Source organism: Zootoca vivipara, chromosome 4 (assembly GCF_963506605.1).
Source record: "Zootoca vivipara chromosome 4, rZooViv1.1, whole genome shotgun sequence".
Lineage (NCBI taxonomy): Eukaryota > Metazoa > Chordata > Lepidosauria > Squamata > Lacertidae > Zootoca > Zootoca vivipara.
The window spans coordinates 95,821,357-95,844,530 of record NC_083279.1 but is presented as its reverse complement, the minus strand read 5'-3'; the positions used below and the strand labels follow the sequence as shown (position 1 = coordinate 95,844,530).

Here is a 23,174-nt window from a genome sequence, read left to right as displayed (position 1 = left end):
TGTCAACAGCTTAACTGCACTGAGCCCAAACACAAACTGGGTTAGAAACAGTCTGCTGCACGCTGCACCTTTGGGCAGAACTTTGTCATTACATTTCATTGGTGGCCAGCCTGAGATACGGCTGCCATGGGTAGCTGAGTCTTCTTGGATAAGAGGCTTGTAAGCTTGGTTGTGGCACCTCTTCTCCTCTGTTCCTCTACTTCCTGCTCCCCAGTACAGTAGACCAGAGAAAAAGGTTGCCCTGAGCAATGCCAGCGGCCGGGGGGGGGGGAGAGAGGCAGCAAAAGCGATGGCTAGCATTGGCACACAGTCCTGGCAACAAGGATGCTATCCTAGAGACAGAAGGTGCAGCAAGTGACTCCAGGCTAATTGTCGTGATGCCAGTGGCGCAGCCCTGTGACTCTGTGGGGTTCAGGAACCTTGCAAGATTTCTGAGTGCTGGCAGGGAGCGTGTGCAGTGACAGGAAGTGGCATATAATGGCAGGGCCATGTTCTTCCTTCCCCCCCCCCCCCGACCAAGGCTGTGCTGGAGCAGTCAAGCAGGGGTGAGAGTAGCGGATCACCCTCCTTCCACAATGCAATGCCAGGAGCTGTCCAATCTTTCACACTCCAAATGTGGAAGGCATTAGATCAGGCGTCCCCAAACTGCGGCCCTCCAGATGTTTTGGCCTACAACTCCCATGATTCCTAGCTAGCAGGACCAGTGCTCAGGGGGAAGATGGGAATTGTAGTCCAAAGCATCTGGAGGGCCCAAGTTTGGGGATGCCTGGATTAGATGCATGAAGAACCTAAACAGAGCCACGCTAAGTCAGGCCACAGATCCAGCTAGCCCAGCACGCTGGGTCGGCTACCTGCTTGCATAAAAGCCCCCCCCCCCCAAGTAAGGCATAGCAGCAGCAGCAGTCCTGTTGCTATGGCCACAGCATCTCATGTTCAGAAGCAGACTGAATAGATGGAGGCTCCATTTAGCTCTCCTGGCACGATAGGCAAACCATCTCGTAACTTTACCCTTCGCCACCGCTGCTGTAAATAAGGAAGTGCACCTCCAGTAAAATAGGGAGATAGCCACCAAGATCTTTGCTGAGCACCCCAACCACCGGCAGCTCGTGGTGGAGGGAGCTATTGATGGCTGAGAGCCATGATGGCTGTGATCTGCCTCCACAGTCGGAGGCAGCGATGCTTCTGAATACAAGTTGCTGGAAACTGCAGGAGGGGAGAAGAGAGCTCTTGTGCTTGCCTTCTTGCAGGTTTTCCGCAGGCACCCGGTCGGCCACTGTGAGAGCAGGATGCTGGTCTAGGTGGGCCATTGGCCTGATCCAGCAGGCTCCTCTTATGTTCTTAAACTGCATGCATATAAGGACCGTGGTTGGTTTCTCATGCTCAGTTTTGACTGTTTCAGGTGCGAGCTGCCCCTCCTCCTCCCACCCAGCACCGTAGGCCGACAGAGAAGATTGAGGATGTTGAAATCACCTTGGTGTGACCAGCGGGGACGAATTGCGCAGTAGTGCTACAATCAGGGCCAAATGTTGGCGGTGTTTGGTCAGCTCTCATTCTTGGGCACCTTTGCATGATGATGATGATGATGGAAGAGACTTTTTTTTAAAGACTTGAGGAGAAGCGGGAGGATTCTCCGGAGACATTGACGTGGTGGTGGTGGCCCCTTCTTCCCACGGTCATTAATATTTTGTGCCTTTTAATTTGTCGCTGTTTGGTTCCACTTTATATACCAGTATCTGCCATCCTTACTCCTTTAGCACAAAAAGCAAGCAGGGGGACGCCTTTGCAGCTGAAAAAGCTGGCCGTCTCAGTTTCCAGTGGAGGCTTCTGAGAGCTTACAGCCGGTCTACAGATCGCAGCTTCCCTTGCGGCAACGGTTCTGCAGGTTGACCCTTCCCCATAACCGCTGCAGTATGTAGCACCACGATTTAAGGTCGCCTTCCTCACCGCATCCCTCTTGAAGAGGGAAATGGGGGGGTAGCGGTGCTTGCAGGCTGCGGCAGGAACGGAAAGTCACACCGCAGGAATACATTTCTGCAAGGCAGAGGTAGGACGTGTAGGCCAGCCCATAGTCTTGCATACATAAACCATGTGCATTAGTACAGTATATTACTGTTGCCATAGGAATGTGTCAAAAAAAAAATCTTTTTCCTATTCAAGTACAGTAGCGTTACTTATCTGATTAGGTTTATTAATCAGAATGTATGGGATAGAGGAGGGGATGCACACAAGTGTAAGTTAAAGGAGAGGCTGGCTCCTCTCTCTCTCCCTCTCTTCCTCTCTCTTTCTCTCCCCTTCCCTGAACAAAAGATGAAACAAACAAACAAAACCAACCCTACAACTAAAGAAAAGCACTGCAGATCCTATTGGGGTTAATTACTTCCGCGCGCACCTCTTTTCGTAATTAACCGCAAAACCCGAGTGCTAAACGTTCCTTTTGTATTGATATTTATGCAGTGCATTTAGTAATAGAGTATCTACTACAGAAATGCTGACTTAGTAGCAACAACATGTTTTTCTTAGGATAAAACTGAATAAGCAGGATTCTCATCGTAGAGCTGGAAGTAGCTGTTCATTTCCTCTCTGAGAGGGTTTCCCCCCCACCCAAACCCCCCACCCTCCCTTCCTTTTGTACTTGTGTCTCTTCTTGCCCCAGTTATTGCTGTGTAGTTTGCTCTCTTGACATTAGCAGTATATTTTGGACACTGGAACATCCGGCTAGAGTTAAGAAGTTTAAATGTTTAGAATATTGACGTGTGGTGTCTAGCTTTAGCGTTGGGTAGTGCTAGCTCAGAACTCCGCGCGAAGCCCAACAGCCAGCCTCAGACCCGGGGGGGGCGGCGTCTGGAGGCGGACAGTCCTTTGATTTCTCCTCCTCACCCCCCAACGGCGTTGAAAGAGGCACAAGGGCACCGTTGCCGCCTCCCGCGTGTAGCACTTGTTTTGCTTGTCCAGCTATCGCCTCTGTTCCAAAAGGCTTTCGACTAATTCCCGCCCCCCCCCCCAGCTCTGCAAAAATTTGAAAAGCCTGCTTGGCAGAGGAAATGGCACCGGTCAAAAGAAATTGACAAGGCCTCTGTCTTGCCTCTCTCTCTCTCCCCGTACTTGGGACTAGGGGCAGGGGAATGGCAACCATGCCCCCCCTCCCCGAATTGAGCTCAGAAAGCCAGCCCTGGGGTCTTGCCAGTCCCTCTCCCCACTTTTGAGGGTGGAGAGCGGAAAGTAGCAGATGCTCTCGAGGGGGGCAGCGGGGAGGCCCCCTTTCAAACCCCGTTTTCTCTGAGCGAAAAGCCGCTTGCAACTTTCAAGAGAGCCAGTCGTTTTGTAGTTGAACATGAATGACAGTCAAATGGGGGGGGGGGGGAGGAAATGTATTTCGGGTGAAATTAGTCTCCATGAGGCAATACTCAAGAGGGAAAAGGAAGAAGCGGCAACCATTTAAATCAAATTCCGTCCCAAGTAGTTTCCAACCAAAGGGCTGGAATATATATTTTAAAAAACCACCTACAGAAATGTTATTGGAGCTGAAACGTCAGTCCTATCGAAAGAGCTCTTGTATGTTCATTCTCCAAACAACCCCCCCCCCCCGGCCCCCTGCAAAGCAAGTAAAACCTAGAATCCGTTTCCGCACTTTGTTGCCTAATGGAGTACATCTTCCTTTTTTCCCCTTTTTCTTTTTTAATTCCGTGGCTGCATTTCGTGATATCATTTGACAGGATTTTCATCTTTAAAACTTTGCACAAATAATCTTGGCTGGGTCTCTGGACATATGACTGTTTTTGCCAATTCCCCCCCCCCCATTCGTTTGGTTGTCCTGAGCAAGGGAAGAGCTGTTTGAAGTATAATAGCGCCTTCTGCAGCAATTGCCAAATATCTGGCAGATTTCCTGTGAAGATTTTTTCACAGGGGTTGCAGGGGGGGTGCTAATTCTGTCCTGTTGATCTGTTTGAGGTCTTTTTAAAAATGTTTATCAAACTTATTCTTAAGTTTTTTTAAAACAACAACAACCCAAATCCATTTTTTTAAAGAGCTGTACTGCAAACATTTTAAAATGCTTCATGGAAAAACGTTGCCAATAATATCAACATGTTCCATTTGGTTGGCCAGTTTCCCGCATATTTTTTTTTGTGTGTGTGTTACCCAGACTCTCAAAATTCAGAAAGTGTTATTTAAAAAAAAATCTTCTTAGTTATATTTTAAAAATATTTTCTGTAAGAGCTGCTAATTTTTATTTAAAAAATAAAAGTTGTAAAAATACACCTCCTTTTTAAACTTCATACAGGGCATGCAATAGAACATATCACTGTGTACACTGACAGTACACTTGAAAGCAGAACTTTGAATGCTTTCTTTATATTGGCTGTAAAACTTTGTATTTATTATGTATAAAATGTTGAATAATAAAAAGTGGCTTTAAATCATGGGCCGTGACTTAGTGCATATTGAATACTGAGGCATTGCTTTTCATCAAGCTTCTTGGACAAGTGGAGCACTTTTTTTATAAAGGGATTTAACTTTTATAAAGTTCCAGCAGACTGGAGGAGGGCAAATGTTGTCCCTATTTTCAAAAAGGGGGAAAGAGAGGACCCAAACAATTACCGCCCAGTCAGCCTGACATCAATACCAGGAAAGATTCTAGAGCAGATCATTAAGCACACAGTCTGTGAGCACCTAGAAAGAAACTCTGTGATCACTAAAAATCAGCATGGGTTTCTGAAAAATAAGTCATATCAGACTAATCTGATCTCATTTTTTTGACAGAATTACAAGCCTGGTAGATGAAGGGAATGCTGTGGATGTAGCCTATCTTGATTTCAGCAAGGCTTTTGACAAGGTGCCCCATGATATTCTTGTAAAGAAGCTGGTAAAATGTGGGCTAGACAATGCTACCATTCAGTGGATTTGTAACTGGCTGACTGACCGAACCCAAAGGGTGCTCATAAATGGCTCCTCCTCATCCTGGAGAGTAGTGATTAGTGGGGTGCCACAGGGTTCTGTCTTGGGCCCAGTCTTATTCAACATCTTTATCAATGACTTGGATGATGGGCTTGAGGGCATCCTGAGCAAGTTTGCAGATGACACCAAATTGGGAGGGGTGGCTAATACCCCAGAGGACAGGATCACACTTCAAAATGACCTTAACAGATTAGACAACTGGGCCAAAGCAAACAAGATGAATTTTAACAAGGAGAAATGTAAGGTACTACACTTGGGCAAAAAAAATGAAAGGCACAAATACAGGATGGGTGACACCTGGCTTGAGAGCAGTACATGTGAAAAGGATCTAGGAGTCTCGGTAGACCACAAACTTGACATGAGTCAGCAGTGTGATGCAGCAGCTAAAAAAGCCAATGCAATTCTGGGCTGCATCAATAGGAGTATAGCATCTAGATCTAGGGAAGTAATAGTACCACTGTATTCTGCTCTGGTCAGACCTCACCTGGAGTACTGTGTCCAGTTCTGGGCACCACAGTTCAAGAAGGATACTGACAAGCTGGAACGTGTCCAGAAGAGGGCAACCAAAATGGTCAAAGGCCTGGAAACGATGCCTTATGAGGAACGGCTTAGGGAGCTGGGTATGTTTAGCCTGGAGAAGAGAAGGTTAAGGGGTGATATGATAGCCATGTTCAAATATATGAAAGGATGTCATATGGAGGAAGGAGAAAGATTTTTTCTGCTGCTCCAGAGAAGTGGACATGGAGCAATGGATTCAAGCTACAAGAAAGAAGATTCCACCTAAACATTAGGAAGAACTTCCTGACAGTAAGAGCTGTTCGGCAGTGGAATTTGCTGCCAAGGAGTGTGGTGGAGTCTCCTTCTTTGGAGGTCTTTAAGCAGAGGCTTGACAGGCATCTGTCAGGAATGCTTTGATGGTGTTTCCTGCTTGGCAGGGGGTTGGACTGGATGGCCCTCGTGGTCTCTTCCAACTCTATGATTCTATGAACTATACAGTATAAACCTGAATGTCTGCAGGTGTCTTATCCTGAATCAGACCTTTGGCCCATCTCAGTTCAGTATTGCCTTGACTGCGCTGCATTGGCTCTCGGGATGACTTACAGATCAATACAATCAAGAGTCGTAGAGGTGGAAAGCATCTTGAGGGTCATCTGGGGGGGGGGAACCTCAACCAAAGCATATGTCCAGTTCTTCCACTTCATCACAAACCTTGTTTGATATACAGGTGAAACTCGGAAAGTTAGAATATTGCCCAAAAGTGCATTTATTTCAGCAATGCAACTTAAAAGGTGAAACCAATATATGAGATAGATGCATGACATGCCAAGCAGGATATGTCAAGCCTTTATTTGTTGTTAATGTAATTATTTGTCGTTAGGCAGGTCATTTATAAATGGAATGTAATTAATGAAATGTAATAGAGATGTTTATTTTTGTATTATTGTAACTATTTGTTTTATTACTGTGGAATTTCCAAAAGAAAGCAGTTGCATTATGAAAATAAATGCACTTTTCAACGATATTCTAAATTTCCAAGTTTCACCTGTACATCCTAAATATTACAATGCTTCACTCATAGAATTTGAGAGTTGGAAAAAAACCTCAACAACTTCAATCCTAAAAAAAGCTCGACAACTTTGGGGTAAAAATGTTGAAAAAGCTCAACAACATCAATCCTAAGAAAAGGTCAATAACTTTGGTCGGCCTTCACGGCCCTCCACTTCATCAAATCTGGCCCTCTGAAAAAAGTTTTGGACACCACTGATATTTGTCCAACCCCCCTGCAAGGCAGGAATCTCAGCTAGAGCATCTCCCTACCTCCTCTCCATCTGTCACGGATGCTTTAGCTGAGATTCCTGCCTTGCAGGGGGTTAGATCTATGCGTACGTCCTTTCCTTGTACACAGGTGTCCAGTGACCCACACCCAGTGGAGCTGTGGGCACACTATTAGCAGTAGCAGAGTACCATGAAAGAAGTGAGGCGGTATGTATTTGGCATTGCGAAAGCTTCTTTATTTACAGCAGATCAAAACAACCAACAGAGTGTGAGCAGCAGCTTCACACGTCCTCTCCGAAAGCGGAGAACAAAAAGAGAGTACAAAGCACATTGAACGGAAGTACAGTGTCTTGAGTTCCGTTCCCACACTCCTATCACTATGGAATGTAAACAGTGGATCACGAGATCCAACAGCAATGAGAGAATGAAATTACTTCCAACACTACAATTCTATGATTCCATGAAACGGTTGTGGAGACTGAATGTCCCCGCCTCCCGACAGCTGCCTACATCCCCTCCTCTCCAGGGCTTTCCCCAGGCAATCAGAGACTATCCACTCAACCTCTCCTCCACCCTCTTCATGCCTCTTCTGGTTCTGGGCAACAAGTGGGGAAGGGAGCTGGTTGCAGCAAGAAGGGGAGATCACCCGTGACTCTTCACCAGCCTGAAGCATCTCTGTCTCTCGGCCTCCCTCCTCTCCTGCTTCGGCTTCTGCCTCTGCCGCAGGCTTGCCCAGCTCACTGAGACCTGTTCCCTCTCCATCTTCTGACGCCTCCTCTTCCCTCTGACCACTCATCATTGTCCCACCACCAATCTCCGGGCTCTGAGCCTTCTTCCTTTGGGGGTTTCCCAGCTGGTTCCCCCCCCCCACCCTTCCTCTGTGTCTAACCACCCCATGACATCTATCTAGTCTATCTATCTATCTATCTATCTATCTAGAGACCTCCCCAGGCCACACCTATTCACCACCCACACTTCCACTTTCCAGGTTACCCCTTAAATTATTATTATTATATTATTATTATTATTAATTGAGTTTATATACCACCCTATACCCGGAGGTCTCAGGGCGGTTCACAGAAAAAAATAACATATATAATCAGAATAAAAACAACAACCCAATAACACACACACACACCCCGAAAAGAGCCACATTTTAAAAGGGTACATAGTACAGTGGTACCTCGGTTTAAGTACACAATTGGTTCCGGAAGTCTGTACTTAACCTGAAGCGAACTTTCCCACTGAAAATAATGGAAAGTGGATTAATCCATTCCAGACTGGTCCGTGGAGTACTCAACCTGAAGCATACTTAACTTGAAGTATGAGTGTAATTGGTTCTGGAAGTCCGTACTTAACCTGAAGCGTACTTAACCTGAAGCGAACTTTCCCATTGAAAGTAATGGAAAGTGGATTAATCCGTTCCAGACTGGTCCTTGGAGTACTTAAACTGAAAGTACTCAAACCGAAGCGTACTTAAACTGAGGTATGACTGACTCAAACAAATCAACCAAAGGCCTGGTTTAAAAGGAACATTTTTGCCTGTCGCCTAAAGCTTTGGCCACCTCATGAGAAGAGAAGAATCCTTGGAAAAGACCCTGATGTTGGGAAAGATGGAGGGCACAAGGAGAAGGGGACGACAGAGGACGAGGTGGTTGGACAGTGTTCTCGAAGCTACGAACATGAGTTTGACCAAACTGCGGGAGGCAGTGGAAGACAGGAGTGCCTGGCGTGCTCTGGTCCATGGGGTCACGAAGAGTCGGACACAACTAAACGACTAAACAACATCCTCATTGAAATAGCACAGGTACAAACCAGGCGTTGTTACACGTGGAAAAGCTGGACTGATGAGCTGAGTAAAGAGACCAAAATGGCTGTGGAGGGGGGTGCAGCACAGAGTGTGGGGCAGACCCCCCATAAGCACTGGGAGAGGTGTTCCTGCGTGGTCATAATTGTGCAGTGTGGGAACTGGCAAAGTTGGGTGTTAATCTTTCAGGCCGTTGCAAGCTCACCGTGTGAGTGAAAGAGAGAAATCTCTGCCTGTTATCTACACAGCAGCATCCGTGAGATGCTAAAGATGTGCTTGCAAAGGTGAGCTGCTCCTACCTATCCTGAGGCGTTAAACCCAGAGGAATTGGGGGGATTACAAAACTGATTGAAAGCTCTGAACAGAATGTGAACGAGCCTCTGCATTGCAGGAGAGGAGGGAGGGAGAAGAGGAACCATTTTGACGGATGGATGGAAAGGCAAACTAAGCCCCGCGGGCCGGATCCAGCCCAATCGCCTTCTCAATCCTGCCCGCGTATGGTCCGGGAATCAGCGTGTTTTTACATGAGTAGGATGTGTCCTTTTATTTAAAATGCATCTCTGGGTTATTTGTGGGGCATAGGAATTTGTTCCTTTTTTTCCCTTCAAAATATAGTCTGGCCCCCCACAAGGTATGAGCGACAGTGGACCGGCCCCCTGCTGAAAAAGTTTGCTGACCCCTGCTCTAGTTAGTACAACCCTTTGCAAGGCAGGGATCTCAACATTCAGCCCGCCAGCCAAACTGAAACCATCCCGGACCTGCTTAGCTTTGCAAATGTGCTAGCAGTTTTATTCCTGCACCACCCACCAGCAGTTTGAACTTTGTTAAACTTCAGTAGGAACAGAGCAGCGCAGTGCAGATACACATTTTTGGCTGATTAGGGAGAATTTGCGCTAATTAATCAAGGGGGGAGGAATGGAGGAGGAAGAGGAGGAGGCATCCAGGACTAAATGCAAGCCTTAACAAGTATTAATTGCTTCTTCTAAAATCTTCTGAACTAGCCAGGTAAAAATCAATGGCAAGGATCCAATTAAAAAATTGTTCTGAGCCCGAGGATTAATTTCATTCTCGGGCATCAAGTGTATTGATTTTTCAGAAAAGCAAAAGCGGGAAAATGTTTTATTTGGTTAACAGAAGCAAAGATGCCATTTTAGGCGGCGTTCTTTCCCCTGGCTGAAGTTTACTTTCACAAGGGTCTGCTTTAATAATAAAAGTGGGGTTCCTTCCTTACAGACACTTGCTATAATCCCCTAAAATTCTGTTCATATGCTCTTCCCTAGGGAGATAGGAGGCCGTCATTTGTTTGATTGCACAGCCATTGCAAAGCAAGATACATAAAACAAAACACGTCGCACAGTTAAAATAATTATTAAAACTTTTATTTATGTATGTATGTATTCATTCATTCAATTTATATGCTGCTCTTTAAGCAAAAGATCCCAGGGCAGTGTACAACATTAGAAACACATTACAAAACATCAATGATAAAAATATAATAAAAACATAGTAAAAAGTATACAGATTGACAGACAGCCTAACATTAAAATAGTCATCATAATAGCAGCCCATTCCCCCACCCTTTAAAGGCCACATATTATTTAATAATAGGCCTGGGCAAAGAGGAATGTTTTCACCTGGCGCCTAAATACATTTAATGATGGTGCAGGGAAGAGCATTCCACCATCGGGAGCCACCACAGAAAAGGCCTGTTCTCTCGTACGAATTAGGCATTCTGTCCAATTAAAAATTTGCTCCACTGAAGGATTTTTTTTCTTACAATTTATTTAATCATTTTTTTCGATACAAACATCAACCGCAAAAGACACGTACAACAAAAACCATAATATCAGTAATAACACAATTTGACAATTCATCAAAACAAGTTTTTTGCTCCTAATATAGCACTGTACATCCATTTTTTTTGACCCCTTGAAATCTCCCACATTTCCAGAATATAATTTAGAATTAAATTCAGTTCCCCTAAATAACCATTTCTTTTTATTACTCTTGCTATAAATATCCTCACCTCGCACCAAAATGATCTTATCATTGGGCAGTTAATCAGCATATGTGCTAAGTTCACATTTTTACTCCCACATCTCCAGCAAATTGTCTGCACTTGTTATTTTCTTCTGATATAGTTTTACTGGAGTCCAGTGGGCTCTGAATATTATTTTCTGTTGAATAAATCTTAGTCTTAGATCCATAGAGGCTATTTCTGTTGATTTTATACTTGACTCTCATATATCCTTTGCTATCTGTACCCCTAACTCTTCACTCCATTTTTATCTATCATATTCTAAATCACATTTCTTCCTGTTGAGTAGGGTTTTATATAGTGCAAGTGTAGTAGAGTTTTTTGTTTTTGTTGAAGATATCAAATCCTGTAGGAGCATGGGTGTTTCCGATGCTACAGCATCAGGGCCAAAGTGCCTTTCCAACATATGTTTCAATTGGATGTATTGCCATTGTGTTGACAATGTCCCATGGAGGGGATGGTGGGAAATCTGGAATCATAGAATCATAGGATTGGAAGAGACCACAAGGGCCACAAGAGATTAGAGATTAGTACAGTGGTACCTCGGTTTATGAACACAATTGGTTCTGGACGTCTGTTCATAAACTGAAGCGTTCATAAACTGAAGCGAACTTTCCCATTGAAAGCAATGGAAAGTGGATTAATCCCTTCCAGGCGGGTCCACGGCGTTCGTAAACCCGAAAATTCGTAAACCAAGGTGTTCATAAACCGAGGTTCCACTGTAGTTAGTTCCATTAGATTCAGAAGCTGCAGCCTGCTTGGGGCAGGAGAGGGCCTTGTCTGTGGCAGCCCCTATGTTACGGTCCGGTCAGCAGGCGAGTGAAGCCCTGACTGAGGACGTCAGGACTAGAGGCAAGATGGTGAGGTAGAAGCAAGAACAGGTGCAGGGCTGAGGGTCCAGCAGCAGGCAGTCGCAGGGTCAAGGAGCAAGGCGGAGGCGAAGGTCTGGGAGTCAAGGAGCAAGGCGTCGGCAAGGCAAAGGTCCAAGGTGTCGGCAAGGCGAGGGTCCAAGGAGCAAGAGGCCAGAGACAACCAGGCAGGGATAGCGTTGCTGTGGCAAAGAGCTGAAGGGAAATGCTGAGCTTTTATCCCTCCCAGCTCCTGCCACCAGGTGCAGTGAGGTATCAGGTGGCCTCACCTGAGTGACCACTCCTTGCCTCTCCAGCACAAGCTGAGGTCTTCACCTGTGTGGCCACTCCTTGCTTCTCCAGCACAAGCTGAGGCAGGACCCAGTCCTGCAAAGCACTACAAGCCCCAGAGCCTGTCTCCTGCCCATACTCCTGACACCCTAAGAAGTGCTTAGGTGCTGCAATGCTGAATAATCTGCCTGTGGCATCACGCTAGTTCTGCATTCACAAAGCTATTTCCAAACACCTCTATGAAAAAATGGAAAAATCCACCCAAAGAACAGCCAGCAAAACCCAAATTATTTGACTGCTGCTATTTTGCTGAAGAGGAACTTCTTCTCTTTTTTTAATGCTCAAAGTCTGGAGGACAAAAGACCTCGAAAGGGCAAGAACTCACCTTGTTCCCACAAGCTGTGGAAGGCTTCAGAGTCCGTCCTCAGAGCTATTTCTGGAGCTTTTACAAACCCCAGAAGGGCTGGAACAACGAAGAGCGTTATAAACCAAAAGAAAACAGGCGTGCTAACAGCGCGTGATTAATGCCTGTGGTCCGAAATGCTAAATTGCTGCCTCCCAAGAATTACTTTTGCATTACCAAATGCAAAGTTGGCTATTTATTTACCGTAAAATGATTTGCTTTACTCAAATGCCCTCCATTACAGGAGACCAAAAAGTAGTGAGCACTCGCAGGATCAATAGAAAGCACTTTATAAATTTGAGGTTGGGGTCAATTTGATCCCCAATTAAATCATGGTTTTTCTTTTAAAAAAACACCAACTACTGCTGCAATGTTTAATCAATTAACCGGTTGATTTTAAAATTAAAACTGATCTATTTCAAAAAATAAATATTTTGAAAGGTACCTCCAATTAATTGGGCAGCAAATAACTATCTCTGTGTGTGTCTGTGTCTGCATTTCTGAGCCACTTACTATTAAAAAATATCTAAGTAGTATACAAAAATCATGATTTTTTGGAATATTTATTTTTAGATATTATGATTTATGTGGAAATTGTTCGATTTTGTGTACTTTTGGATGTGTTTTACCAATTTTTTTACGACTACTTTTGTAATTGTGTAGTTTATTTTCATTTAAAAGATTATGCTGTTAAGGTGCTACACCCAATATGCCAGCAAGTTTGGAAAACTCAGCAATGGCCAGAGGATTGGAGAATATCAGTCTACATCCCAATCCCAAAGAAGGGCAGTGCCAAAGAATGCTCCAACTACCGCACAATTGCGCTCATTTCACACGCTAGCAAGGTTATGCTTAAAATTCTACAAGGCAGGCTTAGGCAGTATGTGGACCGAGAACTCCCAGAAGTGCAAGCTGGATTTCGAAAGGGCAGAGGAACCAGAGACCAAATAGCAAACATGCGCTGGATTATGGAGAAAGCTAGAGAGTTCCAGAAAAACGTCTACTTCTGCTTCATTGACTATGCAAAAGCCTTTGACTGTGTCGACCACAGCAAACTATGGCAAGTTCTTAAAGAAATGGGAGTGCCTGATCACCTCATCTGTCTCCTGAGAAATCTCTATGTGGGACAAGAAGCTACAGTTAGAACTGGATATGGAACAACTGAGTGGTTCAAAATTGGGAAAGGAGTACGACAAGGTTGTATATTGTCTCCCTGCTTATTTAACTTATATGCAGAATTCATCATGAGAAAGGCTGGACTAGATGAATCCCAAGCCGGAATTTAGATTGCCGGAAGAAATATCAACAACCTCAGCTATGCAGATGACACAACCTTGATGGCAGAAAGTGAGGAGGAATTAAAGAACCTTTTAATGAGGGTGAAAGAGGAGAGCGCAAAATATGGTCTGAAGCTCAACATCAAAAAAACCAAGATCATGGCCACTGGTCCCATCACCTCCTGGCAAATAGAAGGGGAAGAAATGGAGGCAGTGAAAGATTTTACTTTCTTGGGCTCCTTGATCACTGCAGATGGTGACAGCAGTCACGAAATTAAAAGACGCCTGCTTCTTGGGGAAAAAGCAATGACAAACCTAGACAGCATCTTAAAAAGCAGAGACATCACCTTGCCTACAAAGGTCCGTATAGTTAAAGCTATGGTTTTCTCAGTAGTGATGTATGGAAGTGAGAGCTGGACCATAACGAAGGCTGATCACCGAAGAATTGATGCTTTTGAATTATGGTGCTGGAGGAGACTTTTGAGAGTCCCATGGACTGCAAGAAGATCAAACCTATCCATTCTGAAGGAAATCAGCCCTGAGTGCTCACTGGAAGGACAGATCATGAAGCTGAGGCTCCAATACTTTGGCCACCTCATGAGAAGAGAAGAATCCTTGGAAAAGACCCTGATGTTGGGAAAGATTGAGGGCACTAGGAGAAGGGGACGACAGAGGACGAGATGGTTGGACAGTGTTCTCGAAGCTACGAACATGAGTTTGACCAAACTGCGGGAGGCAGTGCAAGACAGGAGTGCCTGGCGTGCTCTGGTCCATGGGGTCACGAAGAGTCGGACACGACTAAACGACTAAACAACAACAACAACAATTTATTTTCATGTTGTAAGCTGCTTTGACATGGTTTTGTGGTATAACCAGCCTCATCTAACCAACATGCTTACATCTAATTAATGCATGAAGGGGTTAATGCCACAGAGTAAGCTGTCCTACCAGGCTTGGCTAGGTCACTTCCCCTCACCTTGGGAGGAAGATAAAAAATATATATCTATGGTTATACTTTCAGTCTGCCAGAGAAGTTCAGAATGTGAGGAGGCTTTGAGCAGGTGGTTGCAGCTCAGACTGCATGGCTTTCACAAGCCACTCTTGAGTTTCTATACCAATAAACTAAGCCAAGTTTTACGGCCTGTGTTTTCTGACTGATGTATGGAAAAGCACATGAACCTGACCTTTGAAGTGTTTGTAAGTAAATCAATTTTTAACTTAGCAAAGGTGCGGGCTTTTTCTGTGGGAGGGGAATAAGTGAACTTTGGAAGGTACTTGGGCATATTTTAAAGGTCTAACAGCCTGTATTTCCATGCTTCATTTTGTTGCATATTTTGTGATTTTACATCTCTGCTGGGTTCTCTCACCCAAAACTTGGATCCTAGCATATTGGCACGTGTTGCGGTGAGACCTGGCAACCAAACCATTGTGTTGTGGGTGGGTACGATTGGATAGCCACAACACCCGATTGGTAGATCCCTTGATGCTGGGTTTAATCTGACCAATGGGACGCTAGCCAAATGGATCAAGGGACCTATATATGCCAATGCACGTGACCCTGAGCTTTCTCTCTTGGTCAGTGCATTGGAACACCTGCCTACCTCTCCCTATATTTAGTGCTTAGAATCATAGAATCATAGAGTTGGAAGAGACCACAAGGGACATCCAGTCCAACCCCCTGCCAAGCAGGAAACACCACCAAAGCATTCCTGACAGATCGCTCTCAAGCCTCCGCTTAAAGACCTCCAAAGAAGGAGACTCCACCACACTCCTTGGCAGCAAATTCCACTGCCGGACAGCTCTTACTGTCAGGAAGTTCTTCCTAATGTTTAGGTGGAATCTTCTTTCTTGTAGTTTGAATCCATTGCTCCGTGTCCGCTTCTCTGGAGCAGCAGAAAACAACCTTTCTACCTCCTCTATATGACATCCTTTTATATATTTGAACATGACTATCATATCACCCCTTAACCTTCTCTTCTCCAGGCTAAACATACCCAGCTCCCTAAGCCATTCCTCATAAGGCATCGTTTCCAGACCTTTGACCATTTTGGTTGCCCTCTTCTGGACACGTTCCAGCTTGTCAGTATCCTTCTTGAACTGTGGTGCCCAGAACTGGACACAGTATTCCAGGTGAGGTCTGACCAGAGCAGAATACAGTGGTACTATTACTTCCCTTGATCTAGATGCTATACTCCTATTGATGCAGCCCAGAATTGCATTGGCTTTTTTAGCTGCTGCATCACACTGTTGACTCATGTCAAGTTTGCGGTCTACCAAGACTGCTAGATCCTTTTCACATGTACTGCTCTCAAGCCAGGTGTCACCCATCCTGTATTTGTGCCTTTTATTTTTGCCCAAGTGTAGTACTTTACATTTCTCCCTGTTAAAATTTATCCTTGCGCTTGACCTTGCTATGCCGCCGTGTGTCGTCTGTCGTTGGGACAGGGGCATGGCAGGAATTTTTCCTACTTGGCTGATTGGCTGGTGCCATTTGGGTTTCGCCTGGCGCATAGCAAATCGTCACAACTTGTAAGGTTGCGGATGGGCTCTGGTTCAGGTGATAGGGATGGGGGAACACTCTCGCCATCCCTATGTGAAGGGGTATTCCATTAAAGGAATCCAGGGACTCAATGGTTTGGTCAACCCTGTGAGGGGTTGTGCCTGTGCCTGAGTCCAAGGGGACATCTGGGTGGGGGACATAGCATGTCCCCAGCTTTCTGCCATTCCAGATGTTCACCCGAGGCTGACCTATGGTAGAGCCCTGGGTCAACGCTACCTGCAACGGTGCAGGGAGCTAGTCGAACCAGAGCCTATGCAACCACTCACTTCCTGCAATCAATAAAGCTGTGGCCTAAATTCTGCCAAAAACCAAACCAAAAAATTGAGTATTGTGTGCATTTATTTAAGGGGGAGGTTTAAAGGTCTGAACATGCAACCAGGACATCTCCTTTTTTGCCTATCAACCCCACCCCACCCCACCCTCCGCCTTGCCACCAATAGTTTTAACATTGGAAAGGCAGCATGCAAATAGAATGACAGTATTGTTGATCTCCACGATGCTGGGGGAAGGATCCAGGTACAAACAGGGGAGATGTTGCTGTCTTTTTGTAAACAAGAGATTTGCTTTCCCAGCGGCATGTCACTCTAAAGAGGTTGTTTTTTCTTTTTCTTTTTAATTTTAATGCACCACCAAATTATTGAAGTGACGGGTGTGTAAACACAGGAAAGGAAGAAGACAGAAAGAACAAGGAGCGATTTAGTCTGCATTTGTTTCGCTCTTTACACTTTAATGAAGCAGCTGCATTTAGCCTTCGCCTGGGTTAACCCAAGGCCTGGAAAACAGGGAGCGCTATTGCCTTCAAGGACAGCTGAGTGGCGGTTAACAGGGCCGTGTCAGGCGCCCTGGCGCCGTGGTGCGGAGATCGCTCTGGCGCCCCTGCGCTGCCCCGTTTCTTGTCACGGCTGGTGGGCGGGCGCAGGGCGCAACACGGCTTCCACGCAGCTCTGCCGTGCGACGCCCCCCTGCTGGGCCGGCGCCCTGGCGCCCTGCGCCACCCAGCCTACCCCTAGAGCCGGCCCTGGCAGTTAAGAAGTACAGCAAACAGATTTCTGCGGTCCTTTCCATCTGTGGATACAGCGGTGGCTGCTGGACTGGTGAGGAGGCAAACGGTTGGTGGATTCCATTTCAAGAATCATGGATTTGTTATAAGAATTTTGAGGTCACACATATATAATAAATGTTCATAAATGTACCAAGCAAACAGTACAGGAAGACAGGCCTGAAAACCATTTTGACTCTCCCAAACTGACCAGAATTAAAGTGATATCCATCTTGTTGTAGGAATTTTCTCCACCCCACTGAATCACACACACACATTTCTACATGACTATCAATTTGGGAGCCATAATCCTGTCAGCCGGAGGCTCTGCCAACTGGACATTTCCCCATCAAAGGTGCCATACTGCTAGCCATCTCATTCACAATGGAAGACTCCTCCGAACAAAAGACAGTGATCAACTCTTACGAAAATGTCAATTTCTCTTTGCGTTTAGGAATTCACACCCGGGAGGGGTGAGAGGAGGACTAGGAGAGGTGTCAAAAGTGCTCAGATTTCTATCTTGAACCCTCCCTTTTTGTGAGGTATTGATTACATAGCTGTGATGTAGGAATGATGTCTTGGGGGTGTTTCTTGGTGATGGGGAAAACTGATAAAAGGGGAGGTTCTCTTTTGTTCTGGGTGCCTTCCTTGTTCTCCTGCGTGAGGGGAAAAACCCTTTTGCAACAGCAAAAATAAAGGCTTTGCTTCTCAAAATTCTCTGGTTGGCCTCTGTTACATTCTCCGACCAATGGAGAACCCAATAAGGGCTCTTGTGTACCCCATAAGGGAATAAGGGCAGATTTTTGCTTATTTCATATTCCCCCAAAGAACTCTGGGAGTTGGAGTTTGCTGAGGGTGCTGAGAGTTGTCCAGGGGCCCCTATTCCCCTCCCAGTGCTACAACTTTACATACAAGAGGTTGCAGGTTCAATACCCAGCATCTCCAGGTAGGGCGGGGGGGGGGATGACGACGACTCCATTCTTATTCTTTTTAAATATATTTTTATAAAAGATTTCTTACTTTACAAAAATACATGCATTGTCTCTTTTTTCAAGTTGCGTTTTATTACAGATCAGTTTCATTTGTTGTGAGACATTAGTGTTGTATACAATGTTAGGTTCAGGGACGCGGGTGGCGCTGTGGGTTAAACCACTGAGCCTAGGCCTAGGGCTTGCCGATCAGAAGGTCGGCGGTTCGAATCCCCGCTACAGGGTGAGCTCCTGTTACTCGGTCCCAGCTCCTGCCAACCTAGCAGTTCGAAAGCACATCAAAGTGCAAGTAGATAAATAGGGACCGCTCTGGCGGGAAGGTAAACGGCGTTTCCGTGCGCTGCTCTGGTTCGCCAAAAGAGGCTTTGTCATGCTGGCCACATGACCCGGAAGCTGTCTGCGGACAAACGCCAGCTCCCTCGACCTATAGAGCGAGATAAGCGCCGCAACCCCAGAGTTGGACATGACTGGACCTGATGCTCAGGGGCCCCTTTACCTTTACCACCCTATACCTGGAGGTCAGAAGCGGCTTTGTCATGCTGGCCACATGACTCGGAAGCTATACACCAGCTCCCTCGGCCAATAACGTGAGATGAGCGCCACAACCCCAGAGTCGGTCAGGGGTCCCTTTACCTTCAGTAGCTTAGGTCCTCATCAAACCTAAATCCAGCGCATGGAAACGCTGTTTACCTTCCCGCCAGAGTGGTACCTATTGATCTACTTGCACTTTTAGGCGTGCTTTCGAACTGCTAGGTTGGCAGGAGCTGGGACCAAGCAATGGGAGCTCACCCCGTCACAGGGATTCAAAACGACAACCTTCTGATCAGCAAGCAAGCCCTAGGCTCTGTGGTTTAACCCACAGCGCCACCTGCATCCCCAGCCCCCCTTGTAGGTAATGGGGCCCTTTATATGTCCAGCTGTCCTTTGCCAAAAACAAATGTTCTCTGTTTTTTTGCGTTGAATGTATGCTACATGGTAATTTACGGACCTCATAGGTATCTCAAGCCATTTGCACATAACAAAATATGTATTTTATCACATATTGTAAGGGGGAGAGATTATAGAGAACCTCCCCCTCTCATCAGGAGCAGTTTGTCCCTAAGCAGCCATGAAAGCGTGGGGTCTGAAGGGGCTAGTCAGGAAACGGGGAGAGAGAGTGCCAGGTCTCTGGCAGCATGGGAGAGCCCCTGCTCCACAGGCGGGAAGAGAGAGAGGCGGAAAAGGGGGACAGGGGAAAAACGGATCGTAGACCCTTTCCCCCGGCACCGGAATTAAGGAGGAGGAGAAAGGGGAGGAGATTCACTGTCCCGAGGCTTTTAAGTTGGTCAAAGTCGCGTAAAGGGGCAGTGCCGGATTCTGAAACGGAATGAGAAGCCATGAACCGACAGCTCACTACACTGAGTCCAATAAAGACTTTTGAAAGACAAGTATGGGGAAGGTCGTTACTCAGGAGTAGCCGTAACAACCCCTGACACATATATATTGAATTGCAATACATGCAACCAGTCCATGCAGAATGTAGGCACCCTATATATAGAAATGAGCAAACCAGTGATATTTTAGGGAGCATACTAGCAGGCGGGGGCCATGACTTTCATCCTAAGAGCCTACACAACACAAAACACTGTTGCTGTATGTTATTCTATTTGGTTTTTTTTTCATCTTATATTTTGGAAATGTACATCCAGGTTTAATTTTTTTGGGGGGGGGGCTCCAAGAGAGTTGGGCCCTAAGCTATAGCTTGTTTAGCTTATACGTAAATCCGGAACGGAGTTAGCTGCATGCAGACATAGTCTCTGATTGCTTGGGGGAAGCCCTGGAAAGGAGGGGGGACTTGGGCAGCTGTGGGGTGGTGTAAACATTCATGCTTCATGGGGGCAAGACCTGCCGGAGATGAGTTGCTGTGCTCATTAGGTCTGGCATTTCTGCTCAGACCATTTTGACTAATAAAGAGTTAACTCCCATTGCTCGTTGTGATTTATTGCTGGCTTGCTCCTGACCCTAAGCACAGCTCCCTGTATTCCTATGTACTGGGAGATTCAGGGAAGAAACTGGAGGTTAGAGGGGTGGCAAGGCCAAATCGTCTATCCCTTATTCCTCCTAAAATCCAAGTCTAGTCGAGTATACACTGGTACAAGTTTTTTCCCCCAGTGAACCTGCTGCCTCTGGAGCCAAGAGGCAGGCTGGCATCTGTGTTGCAACAGCAAGAATTATGACCCCCTCGTCTTTCTGCGGAAGGGACCTTTTCTGCTGCAGATGGTCTGGGCAGATAGGGAACCTGGCCGTTGAGACGCAGGGGCCCTTTGCCAAATGAGATTGTTTCCAAGAAGGAATAGTAATAATAAAAGACATGCCACATATATATAGTCAAGAGTCAGCATCCGCTGAATGTTCGCATGATTTAAGAGGAAGCGGAAAAGCAGGTTGCTTAAAAAGCAGAACAAGTTATAAACTGAAATGCTAGCAAAAACTAAAAAGGCGCTGATGGGATGTCCGGCCTGGAAGACAGATGTTGCTGCATTAATTTCCAGAAGGGCAGCTGTGTCATCCCCTTGTGAAGAATACAGGCTAAGAAGAGTCTTGTGCCATCTCAAAGATGAGCATATTGGTGGTAGCATAATAAGCTTTTAAGCACTCAAGGCCACAAGGGCGTACCCACCACGGGGCAAGTTAGGGCAGCTGCCCTACTCTAGAAGCAGGGCTGGTGGGCAGAGGCGGAGCACAGCCCGGCGGAGCGCGAGTTCGCCATTCCCGCCGCGCCGTGCCGCACCCTCCCTCCAGCTCCCCGGCGCGACCTCAGGCGAGGCAAAGTGCGGCGGGGAACCAGGGAGCGCGGCGCGGTGGGCGGGAACGCCGAACTCGCGCTCCGCTGGGCTGGGCTCCGCCTCCGCCCACCAGCCCTGCTTCTAGGGAGGGGCACAGCCCGGCGGAGCGCGAGTTCGTCGTTCCTGCCCACTTTGTGGCCCCTCCCCTTCCGTGCCTTGGCCCCTCCCCTTGCCCCCCCCTAGTTTTGATCCTGGGTACGCCCATGCAAGGCCACTTTGGTCCATAGCTGCCAAGTTTTCCCTTTTCTCACGAGGAAGCCTATTCAGCATAATGGAATTTCCCTTAAAAAAATGGAGAACTTGGCAGCTATGTTTTGGTCAGATGCAGGAGGAAGTTAAATCTTGGCTGGCCTTTATCCCAAGGGGGGGCGGAGAGAATCACATGGTGGGAGTTGAATGGCAATGAGATGCAAAAGTTACAGTCAGTGATCATTAGAGCTAAAGTGAATCAGAATCAGAAGAATCTTTAGGCATAGCAATAAAATAAAATACAATGTACTGAAGGTAGAGGTCAAAACTATACAAAATACATTCTGGAGGTTTGCATCAATAATCAATAACCTTATTCTAATTTCCCCTGCTAATTTTTTTGATCTGCTAGGAGAAAAGACACACTAGCAGTGGTTGAGCGATCCGGCATGGATAGTAGTAGAGGGGTAGTAACCTCACTCCTCAGATCTTTATAAAGAGTGCAAGCTAGAAGCACAAGCCTGCCATCTCCACATGGACATAACTGTTTTATCCAGCGGAATTTTTTGAAACCGAAATATATTTACGCAGCATATTTAATCTTGCGTAAGCGAAAGCGTGCCAGTATTTTGGAGCTGTTAAATTTTGGAAATAGGGTGGCAACGTATCAGAATGACTAGGTGGGAAATAATCATGCTGTGGAGAAAATTTCCTTATCGTGGACAAATTATTCTGTCGCTCGATATCATATAGGCGCTGTCTAATTAAATTATTTAGAGCTAAAGTGTATGATGAGTTCCTGATTAGGTTCAAATTGTGGGATGGAATACTGGGGCAGACAAGTCACAACAGTTCCTAGAGTGTCCACTAAGAGGAACTCACCTGGGGGAACACCTGACTAAGTTCAGTTTCCTGTTCCTCCAGACATGCAGATGAGATGGATTAGCTGGCAGATAAAAGCCCCTAGCCAGCAGCCATTCTCTCTCTTAGCCATCTCTTCTTCAATGGGAACACATCTCCAGAGAATCTCCAGTTAAGATGGTTCTCCCTCTCGGCCTGCTGCCAAGAGAGAGACCAGATGGAGCCTTACTCTACTAAGTAGACTCCAGATGTATATATTTGTAACTTTCCTACGTAAGCCTGCCTTTCTGAGATTATGCTGTTAACTCAGGATGAACTTGTAAGTAAACTCTTATTTTATGAACACTGTGTTGTGTATTTCTTTTAGGAGGGACAAAGGGGATTTGCCAGGAAGTATAATATTGTTGTAGAGGTTCTAACCAACCTAACGCTCACGTTTTGCTGCGCACAAAAGGGGAATGTCACTCTGCTGATATTGGAAGCTTGATAACACAAGCTTGGATAGGATCTATCTAATAATATATCCTAATCCACATCCCTAACATTCCCACACAAATCAGGAGAAATGTGAATGTGAATGGCATGTTTCCCCATTTTATGTGCTTATAAGTGCATTTTTTAAGATTTGCCTCGAGAGTGTCTTTAAATAGAGTTAGTTGCTTTGGAAGACGATAATCAGGCATCCGAACCACACGACCAGTCCAACGAAGTTGATGTTGAGGAATTGTGTTGAAGATGGTGCCGTTGGGGATTGAACCCCCGGGACCTTCTGCATGCAAAGCAGGTGTCCTGCCAACTGAGCTTGGGCTGCTTCCTCTGAAAGCAAGAATCCTGCCCTCCCTCCTTTGCATCTGCTCACCCAAACTGCCTTCCCGGATGTGCTCAAACTGCTAAAATCCACTACACGTCTCGCGGCTTTCTGCAAAGACCTCTTTCTCACCAAACAAAGATGGTTCTGTGTTGCAGCCGTCTTTGCTTTGGCAGCCGAGAAATCAAGGCAGCCTCGCATGAATATTCGCGTGGTCCAGATAAGAAGGTCTGACGGGGGGACTGTGCTCTGCTTGTTTGCCCTTGCCGGGGACAGGATACGAGCCTGTAATTATCTGCACTTTGTGTTTTTGCCTCCTTGACCTTATTCTCTTGCTTCGGCTGCGACCAACAACCAAGGAAAGCAGCCGTTTATTTACTATATACTGTATTCATTGTTTTTAAGAACATGAGAAGAGCCCGGTGGACTCTTGCTATCATTATTAACTCTCTACCCTCCAAACGGGGGTTATAAATGGAAATCTTCATTTTTTTAGGAAGGCACTGTCCA

At 46.1% G+C, this 23,174-nt stretch overlaps 1 protein-coding gene across 2 annotated transcripts in view; it reads left to right on the top strand.

Annotated features, from left to right (window-relative positions):
• The window catches only part of FCHSD2 (FCH and double SH3 domains 2), a 140,182-nt gene extending 135,115 nt beyond the window's left edge, over positions 1–5,067 (top strand). Inside the window, exon 21 of one of the 2 annotated variants that reach the window (XM_035116186.2) lies at positions 1,400–5,067. In XM_035116186.2, coding sequence (XP_034972077.1) covers positions 1,400–1,480 — 81 coding nt within the window. In that variant the 3' untranslated portion in view covers positions 1,481–5,067. The remainder of the gene's footprint in view (positions 1–1,399) is intronic. The other variant, XM_035116187.2, reaches the window with a different exon arrangement.
• The last annotated feature ends 18,107 nt before the right edge of the window (positions 5,068–23,174 follow it).